The sequence below is a fragment of the Eurytemora carolleeae genome, unplaced genomic scaffold (assembly GCF_000591075.1).
Source record: "Eurytemora carolleeae unplaced genomic scaffold, Eaff_2.0 scaffold424, whole genome shotgun sequence".
NCBI classification, from domain to species: Eukaryota; Metazoa; Arthropoda; class Copepoda; order Calanoida; family Temoridae; genus Eurytemora; species Eurytemora carolleeae.
The window spans coordinates 229409-239774 of NW_019396546.1; the positions used below are offsets into that span (position 1 = coordinate 229409).

The 10366-nt window shown below is 33.0% G+C and overlaps 1 protein-coding gene across 2 annotated transcripts; it reads left to right on the forward strand.

The window, feature by feature from the left end:
- Nucleotides 1-1870: 1870 nt before the first annotated feature.
- LOC111705274 (uncharacterized) lies at nt 1871-9150 on the forward strand. Of its 2 annotated transcripts, XR_002765976.1 has the most exons (8): nt 1871-1973; nt 2622-2706; nt 3439-3506; nt 4287-4379; nt 4781-4883; nt 5980-6059; nt 8073-8224; nt 9002-9150. XR_002765976.1 is itself a non-coding variant. In XM_023477781.1 (7 exons), exons 1-7 carry the CDS (start codon nt 1933-1935, stop codon nt 8155-8157), a joined length of 555 nt encoding a protein of 184 aa, XP_023333549.1. In that variant the 5' UTR covers nt 1871-1932; the 3' UTR covers nt 8158-8281. The 2 variants fall into 2 exon arrangements, 1 of the variants encoding a protein (XP_023333549.1); XM_023477781.1 differs by lacking the exon at nt 9002-9150 and having other exon boundaries at nt 8073-8281.
- Nucleotides 9151-10366: the final 1216 nt, after the last annotated feature.

A 10366-nucleotide genomic window follows, 5' to 3' on the forward strand; every position in this document is an offset into this window, starting at 1 on the left:
AACAGAGTAAAGATATACTATTAGATTTCTGGAGAAATTAGTCACTATCTTTGCCTTTCCAAGAAAATGCGTCGAATTAGCGTAGATTTTCTGATGCGTTATCTTTAATTAGCAAAGTCTTTGCTGAAATGTATTCCTGCTGCGTATACAAGGGGTGGCAAGGGGGGAAGTGCCCAAAGTGATTAAATACTAAAGTGGGCCAAACTCATAGCTGGATGACGACATTTTATGTCCCAAGTATTTCAAAATAATATATATATATATATATATACATATACAGGGTGAGTCAAAAAAAGTGTGATTTGCGGCACCTGGTGCAAAAGTGTAACTTTTTTGTGCAACTCTTCTGTATGGTGTTTTAAAAATATTTTTTGAAAATTTGTATTTTTTTTTGGTACTTCAATGGCCCCAAAAAAAATCCGCGAACCTTTTTTCTTTCAAAATCAAAAGTTCAGAAAACAAAAATGTGTAAATAAATTGTTTCTATCGAAATCTAAATTTTTAAAAAGATTGAATCTCAAAAAATTTGCAAAATTGTAATTAGAAAATTCGCAATATTCAAAACTGGTATAATTTTTACGGAAAACTTGTTTTTCAATGGTTCTTAAGGTTTCAACTGAACAGCGTATATTTAATACTTTAAAATAAACTAAGAAGAAAGGAACTAGAGAATTGAAATAACTTTTCCTTAAAAATTAGCCAAGAACTGAAAATTGCAAATTTTCTTATTACAATTTTGCCAATTTTATGTGATTCTGTGATTCAATCTTAATAAAATTTTAGATTTAGAGAGAAATAATATAAATGCACATTTTTGCTTCTCTGAACATTTGATTTTCAAAAAATATTGAAAAAACACCATACAGGAGAGTTGCACAAAAAAAGGTACAATTTTGCACCAGGCGCCGCAAATCACACTTACCCTGTATATATAAATTGGTCTGTACGTAGTGCAAGGTACAACAGAAACTGGACTCCTTTTGTTTACAAACACAGACTTAGAATTTGTATTTAACTTAAATATAGATGATAGATAATATGCATAATCTGTAAAACAAGGAATGCACAATTTGTGATACCGAAAATGAAGATCTTCGAAATATATCTCTTGGTCTTCAATTTTGTATTTTGACAGATTTAAAAGTGGTTGAGAACAAAAGCATAGTTATATATATATTAAGATAGTCGTATTCAGGATTTTGTCCCAGGAAGGGCTTACCTTTTTCTTTTTAGGGGGGGCCAAACCTCCCCCCAAAGCATATATTTTACTGATCCAGGAGACGGATGAGCCCCCATAGCCGCCCCCCTAAATACGCCTCTGGTTAATAACATAGATGTGTTTAAGAAATTTACAAACATATTTCAGAATGGAGTGAGATAGGGAATAAAGAGATGATTTGAAAAGGGTATTTGATTTATTATTGTGAATATAGGAAACATTGGAAATGTAAAACCTTCGATCAAAGACTGATTACATATAGTGCACTGAAAAAATCATTCTTTATTGACCGGAAAAGTACAGTATTTAATTTATACTCTTTAAATATTTATTCTTTAAAAGTTCTAAGTCTATATGCTACTTTTTTACCCTCTATTTACACATTGCCACTTCTCTAACATCACACAGTTTATAGATGCGCCTTGTAAAAATAGAAACGCGCATATCAAATATATCAGAAATCTCTGCAATAGAAAGACGACTTTTAGACTCCGGTTACGACTCTAGATAGTCCAATAAACATAAGGCACAGCAAATGTGCAATGTAAACAGACCCATTTCCTTAATAATTGGTTATCACTGTAAATATTTGTTTATTATTTAATAATTTCAATCATCTTTATCACTTCAGAGAAAAATCTCAAATAATTCTTATCTTTATCGAACAGTGTCTGATTTTGTTTCAAGTATTAAACATTTATATTTGAATAAACATGAAAATTGTTCAAGTTTTTCTTCTTTTCCTTGTCGCCAGGTAACATTTAAAAATAGAATCATACCACCTCAATTGCAATACGAATTATTATTAATGGTTTTAATTTATAAATTCTGGAGTAGTTTATTTGAATCTATTATTGATCTTCGTCAATGTACAGTGCAAGTAAACTGGGCAAGGTTGTTTTTTAGGGTTAGATACTCTGGACACTCTCCAATGTACTATAAATGTCGTCTTCATAGCAATGGACACTCAAAATCCTCATATGACGTAACTAATTATAGGCGGAAGATGAAGTGAAAAAGTTGCTCGTGAGAGAGGGGGGAGGTAGGAGAATATACTCCTCTTGTCCGCTTGTCCGCTATAAAATTTTTAGCAAAGTAAATCTAACTCTGGCCAGCACCGTATTTGTTTATATTTATACTAGAATCTGTAAACAGTCCATTTTTTTAAATTATGGGATTCTGGTGTATATTCCTATACCCTTGAAAATTTCGGAAGTTTCAGGGGGATGGGTTGGGTTGGTCTCCAGAAAGGAACCGGTTCTATGCAATTTTGATGATTATTGAGGACAGTTTTAATTTAAGTTTTTTTTTATATCTTACACAAATGGTTGCAAGTGCAACTAAAATCCACTTTTAAAAATTATCAAGTGAAATCTAATTAATAATTATATCGATTCTCTAGGTTGGGAGAATCTGCGACTTTTTGTGAGTTTACCCTGAATACTCTTGTAATGAACTTGTCCGGGGACTCTAGTCTAGATATTCAGGTCCAGTATTTAAGATATTCAGGTCCAGTATTAAAGATATTTAGGTTCAGTATTTCAATCAATCAATCAACTCCTTAGAAATAATGTAAAAACTTAGTTGATTTAATAAAATTGTAATCACACCCTGATTTTCACTGCTTGTATCTAAACAGTTCACATTTTGACTGATATAGAGTTGGCCAAAATATCACCATCATGATCCCAAGAGATCTAATAGTTTGAAAGGTATTCCGACTTAAATGTGTTCTATGTGTGTCCAAATGTCATCATTATCTCTCTCATGTCGGTTGCAAGCAGAAACTAATCTATGTTCTAATCCTTTGAAATTCAACTTTAAATTATAATCTGAATGATGAAGACGACATGACGACAGGAGAAAATTAATATTGTTTATCATGGAAAATTTGTTTTAAATGTGATAATAAGAAGTTGTAAATTAACTGCTTTTTGTGAAATTTTGGGGGGAGGCCAACATTTTTTCATATTTTATATAAATCTACTTAATTTATACCTTCTTTACGGGTTTAGGGAGGGTTTAAAAAATTGAGCCGGGAAAGATCCATATTATGATGTTTTGCAACTTAATTATAGTGCCAGTGCCTTCATTTTTCCACTTTGGTTGGTTTCCTCGCTTTCATCTTAGACATAACATCTCGATAAGGATTTGGCGTCAAGATTTAAAAAAAAACATTTGTTGATTGATTATAGAGTATAAGATTATTTATGTATTAGGCTGCAGCTTTGATAGAAAATGTCTGCACACAGCTAACGAATGAGGAAGATGTAAAATCTTGCGAAAGGTAAACTTTTATTAAACTCATTGTAAAATACTTAAAAGAATTTAAAAGGTACCCTGTCCTGTCTGGAAAAATATAAAACCTTCCTTATCTTGTTTTTCTCATCTTCTTGAAACTATCCTCCATCCCTGATTTTCTTCCACACTCCCTTAAAATTGGAAGACGACATTTAAAAGATGATTCATTTCAAATCAAATTTTGAAGCCAAGTACAGGGTGTCCCACATCATATTAGACCGAGAACGGGTCTAAATTACGATTTTTGGGACTTAATTAGAAAATTTAATTAGAATGAATCATTTTGAAAAATAATATAAGGGTTATATAAGAATTTTCTTGCGAAAAATGATAAGTTTTTCGAGTATTTAGGGTTTATTATGGTGTTAAAGATTGAAGATAATCTGATATGATATGGGACGCTCTGTATAACTCGTATAACATTAGTCGTTCAACTTCCTTAATCACAATTTGAGGCAATCATAAATATGATATAAACTTAGAATACTACGTTCATATATACTTAGCTTATTGGGGTGTTTGTTCGTCTGTTTGTGTCCAATAAACGTCAAAATAGTTGAACCGATTAGGCCAATTTTTTATGGCCCTCTCATGTCCCCAATAATAGTGCGCTGTACACTGTACAGTGTACACTGTGTACACTGCACGATTGCTGTGTTTCATGTTCATTAGATTATTTGAAAATTAATCATAACCTGAGTCTAACAGTCGTCTTCCTATTGTACAGTTTTATGTGTGTTTGATCCTGTATATTTCTTGTATTCAGAAGCAGTAGATCCTACTGGCCCTACCTGGCTCCGTATATATATGAGGGGTTTATATCAGGACAGGCCGAGGATATCTGTGCTGTTGAACATGAGTGAGTAAATATTAGAATATCTTTTTCTCAAAACCTAAATTTGAGAATTCAATCAGATTTTTTTTAAATCGATAGTTTTAATCTTTAAATTTTTAATTAAGTGGGAGAAATCAAATTTTTCTCTGTCATTTTTTAATTTTATAAAACAAACACTCTCCCTGAAGCCAGTCTAAAACCATGAAATTGGTGAAATTTAATTAAGGCCCATATACGATGTAAAGAATTTAAAGTTTTTAAAATCCAAACACTCTATTTCAATCAATAATTGTAAATTGCATAAAATAGAACATATAAAGGAATAGAATGTTTTTGCCACAACTCAAATGCTCCATGCAACCAATATAGGGATAAAAAATCAGAGATTGTGGCAAAAAGTAATTAATTCCTTTATGTTTGTTAAGTTGTCAAAGTATGTCTTGTGAAGAATGCCTACTAAGAATGAATGATGTCTCAACCGAACTAAATTCTGAAGAGTCTATTATAGAAATAATAAACCTTGTTCAGGTAAAAAGAAAAACATTGTTTTATGAAACCTCCAAAAGGTTTCTTACTAATTTGAGTTAAAGTAAAAAGAGAAAAATCGGCCAATCATAAAATCTTTTTTAATCTCACTCAAACCGTTACATATATCACTCCTGTTTGCCAAGTCCACTAGCGCCTGATCCAATCAGGGTTCAGTCATGTGTTTGTTGTCTATTCTGAACCAATAGAAATAGTATGGCTGTAACATCTATCTTTCTATCTATTTCATTATCCAATTAGAGTTCTGAATCCTTCAATCGGCGCTATCAGTAAATGGAAATATTTACTTTTACTGAAATTATAGTGATATGTATGGTTCAAAGAATTTTGGATATTAAGGAATTGAATGCTCCCAACCAACTTTAAATTTCGAATATCTATATATTCTGCAAACTGATAAAGCCTTTTTACCAATATAATATAGACGATATTAAAGTTCAGCTTTGCTTTTTATTCAGCTTGCATGTAAACAAAGGGAAGCTGTGAGTTTGCCGGGCAAATAATCTTTGCTATAAAAATAATATTGTTTATATAATGGCATACAATTGATTGGTTTTATATGTATCTACTAAAATACTAAACATTAAGTATTTTCTTAAAAACATTTTGTGGGGTTATACCCTGAATTTAATCACGATCGATATGATGAACACATGCAGTGCACATTGTTTCAAAGTGCGTACTGCATATATTATCCAGTTCTTTAAAACAAAAAAAACACTTTCTTTTTCGATTTTCACAACTTCCCGTTGTTTTCATGCAAGCTGGAAACGTCGTATATATTATATTGGTATAAAGGCTTACCACTGAGTAAAATTTTTTGATAACTTAAATTTTTTACTTTTTGATTGGGATAGCGCAGAGCTTGAAAAGTTCTACTAAATAAGGTTGCAAAGATAAAAAAAAATAAAAAATAAATATAAGTGTTCAATTTCAATTTCAAAAAAAGTATTATAAACGTGCCAATCTTTCTCGACTTAATAATTGTAAAAATGGTCCTTAAACATTGTTAAGAAAAGACAAAAAAAAATGTATGGCATTTTAACAAGAACGAAAAGCGAAAATAAAATTAACGCAGGGTGAGCTTTACTGTAACATGGAGAATGCTTGGTGGGATATAGAAAACTGTCAATCCGAGGTCTCATGGTTTATACCAAGGTAGGATACAATATACCATTGTAGGTTACAATATACCATTGTAGGATACAATATACCATTGTAGGATAGGATACAATATACCAAGGTAGGATACAATATACCATTGTAGGATAGGATACAATATACCAAGGTAGGATACAATATACCATTGTAGGATAGGATACAATATACCATTGTAGGATAGGATACAATATACCATTGTAGGATAGGATACAATATACTATGGTAGGATAGGATACAATATACAAGCAAGGCGCGTATACAGGATTCTAGCCAGGAGGGGTCAAGTTTTCGACCCCTTTGACGATTTTTGCCCCCCCCCCCCCCTGGCCTTAAAAGTGCTGTTTTATTTTTTATTAAGTCTAACTACCATATATCACCTATGTAGGCCATTGTAGTCACGATTCAATGTATGTATGTATGTATGGAAGTATAGTTCTGTATTACTCTCTGAAGTCCAGTGTAGTTTCCCGATTAGCCCAAAGTAGTCCCGATTCAAGGACTATACATTATAATGTATCCCTCTGTATAGTTCTGTATTACTCTCAGAAGTCTTTAGTAGTCTCCTGAAGACTATCATTCTAGTCCTCCGTCCTCCTTATTCACCATCGACCTTCCTCTCCAAATGTTATCTCCCCTCGGCCTTCATTGGGGGTTGCAGGAAGACATGCCAAACACTTGCATAAATCATACGCTAAACGTGTTTATCATGTAAGTGGTGGGAACACAAATTTGCAGATGGGTGGAAGCTCATTTTTACACAGCACGCCTGAGTTTAACATTTGCCCATAGATTCCAGGGGGGGGGCAAGAGGACTACTGCCCCCTGTCTACGCGCCTAATATCAAGGTAGGGTAAGATACAATATACCAAGGTGGGAAAGGTATACAATATACCATGGTAGGATACAATATACAAAGGTATGGTAGGATACAATATACCAAGGTAGGATAGGATACAATATACCAAGGTAGGATAGGATACAATATACCAAGTTAGGATTGGATACAATATACCAAGGTAGGATAGGTATACATTATACCAAGGTAGGATAGGATACAATATACCAAGGTAGGATAGGATACAATATACCAAAGTAGGATAGGATACAATATACCAAGGTAGGATAGGATACAATTTACCAAGGTAGGATAGGATACAATATACCAAGGTAGGATAGGATACAATATACCAAGGTAGGATAAGATACAATATACCAAAGTAGGATACGATACAATATACCAAGGTAGGATAGGATACAGGATACCAAGGTAGGATACAATATACCAAGGTAGGATAGGATACAGGATTCGAAGGTAGGATAGGATACAGGATACGAAGGTAGGATAGGAGAAAATATACCGAGGTAGGGTAGGATACAATATACCAAGGTAGGATAGGATACAATATACCAAGGTAGGATAGGATAAAATATACCAAGGTATGATAGGACACAATATACCAAAGTAGGATATAATATACCAAGGTAGGACACAATATACCAAAGTAGAATAGGATAAAAAATGTATGAAATAACCAGAGATAACACAGATTAGGTCTTTTTGAAGATAAATTGATCACGAATATCGTTTTTGAGCAATCTGTGATAATATTAATAATTAATTGCTGAGAGAAAAACTATAGAAATTACTTTCCCTCTGATCTACCATTTTCCTGAAACCATCCCTTGATAAAGTGCGAATGTTTTAATAGGTCTAAAATGAGGAACAAGAAATTGCGAGATTTGTTCTCTAATTTTCTATATCATTTATCTTTTCTGGAACTGATATCGTAGATTTTTAAAACTTTCAATAATCAAAGTTTTGAAATCTCAAAGAATGACATCAACAGTTTTCAAAGGTATATATAGAGATGCGAAAATCAGATTTTGAGTCGAGTAATCAGTTTCTTTTCCGCGGAAAACATTGGTAAACCCATAGGAAAAATTTCCTGTAAGGTTTTCTAGTCATGACTTATATTCTGATGTTCGTGATTTATAATTAAATATTTTTAGAGCACTGCCTGTAATTGGATCAATCATAACAGAAGATGTTCAGTCCCGTGAATTCTGCTCTGCTACAGTTGGGGGTATCTGCTGATATCCCCCCTCTTTGATTTTTGGGGTTACCCATTAAATACCCCCCTTCCTTTTACTCAACTCTTCGGGTATCTGCTAAATATGTTGCTCAAATAATCAGAATAAAATCTCTAAACCTCTTTAAATGAATATTTGAAATTGTCCGTCAAATCCAATGAAACTTGGAAGCATGCAATACGCACAGAGATTCGCATTTTCCTCAGTTTTCACATAAGGGACCTTATTTCAAAAGCAAATATTTTATCCATTTTCTTGTCAGCTTTGAAATCAGTGAGCCATTTTCGAGAAATCGCCACCTGAGTTTAAGCATAACCAAAAAATGTACAATTTTCCCAAAATTTCTCAATTCTTGCTCTGACAACGTTTGAATTTGGCTAACATTTCAGAAGAACTTGAATCTGGGATGAAAAGTAAAATTAAATAATGTTTAAGTGAATGAGGGGAGTAAGGCCATCCACAACAATTTCTTGTCCGAGCCGCATTTTTGTCTTTTCTCGTCCTAGCCATCTCGAAATCCAAGTCTTTTCATTGTTATATTTTTAAACATGGCACTACATATTTTTAGAAATTCTGACCACGTTAGGGTATAAAATATTGTCAGACTAAAGTATTACAATTAATTACATCATATTGGAAGCTTTGAATCCATGAGAATAGATTCTATGGTTTTCAATATAATTAACATAAAGAGATTGAAGATCTATGAATTTGAAATAATTTGCGGCATTCTATAATAATAATTGTAAAAAATGCGCGTAAAAAAGATAAAAATTTTAAAGGACATAGAGCTTCAAAAATTTAATTCAATGGAAACTAATTTTTACTAATTTTTTACTATTTCACAGAAGGACGAGAATTTCGAGGTGGCTCGGACGAGAATTTTTTTGGCTGGCCTTCCTCGCCACGCTGAATGCATTGACATATACATATATAAACTTTTCTTGTCTGTGTGTTTGTCTGTTTGTTTATTTGTATCCAATAAACGTTAAAACGACTGAATCGATCCGGCCAAAATTTTGTATGGCAACTCACACATGACCTCAGGGACGGTTAATGTTGGGTGGAAGATAAAAAGATTTTAGCCGAAAAAAAATTTACACATTTAATAGTTTTGAAACTGCGCAAATCCAATTTACAAAGAAAGTGGCAGCTTGAAAACGGTTAAGATTGTTATTAGAAAAAGGGCGCGACGTGCCCTAAAAGCCTAGTTTTAAGGAAAGGTAAATTTCATTTCAGATTCAGAAAAAGCTAAATAATTGGGAAAAGTTCTAATTTTTAAATCCCTATAATTAAACCTTAGATATTTAAAAAAAATTTAATCTAGCAGAATTCAATGGTTGAAATGTCAAAGGACGAAAACACCAGGTTGCAATAATATTAGGATTAGCAAAGTGATTAGTGAAGTGGAATCAAAAGAACAAAAAGATGCTGATCACGTGATGAATCATGTGTTAAACGAAAGGAGAGGCATCATTTAGTAATTCTAGAGAAGACTATGATTTCAGACAACGAGCGCAAGGATTTCAACGCCTTAAACAAAAATGTTTACTTGTCATACCTAAACCGGCGCAAATTCAACATTTTAGCGAGTAATTCACACTTATTTTCTAGGTTTGGGGGAAACATTTACAAGCAGACAGACATCCAATATTTAGAGTGTCTATCCAACCTAACTACAGTCTTTTAACAGAGTAATTTGATGATATTAGGTACAAAGGTATTCATCTAGAGACTTGAAAACAGCCAACTATTCAACTTTTTATCCGAGATTCTTATTATCAAGTTTTGTATTTCAAGGGAGTAGGGAGTAGGGAGTAGGGAGTAGGGAGTAGGGAGTAGGGAGTAGGGAGTAGGGAGTAGAGAGTAGAGAGTAGGGAGAAAGGGAGAAAGGGAGAAAGGGAGAAAGGGAGAAAGGGAGAAAGGGAGAAAGGGAGAAAGGGAGAAAGGGAGAAAGGGAGAAAGGGAGAAAGGGAGTAGGTGTAAAACATTATTACTATAGCACTCTGACCCGGCCAGTCCTGTAAAATTAATGCTCCGAAACTGAAAATGAAAGAATTTTGTAAAGCTCAGGAAAAATACATTCATACATATATATTTGTTTAAATATAATGCATACATCTTACAATATATATATGACTATTTACAAATGATGTTTACAAGAATTAAAAGATCTAAACTGGGACAGCCATATTTTCTTTATCACATATAGA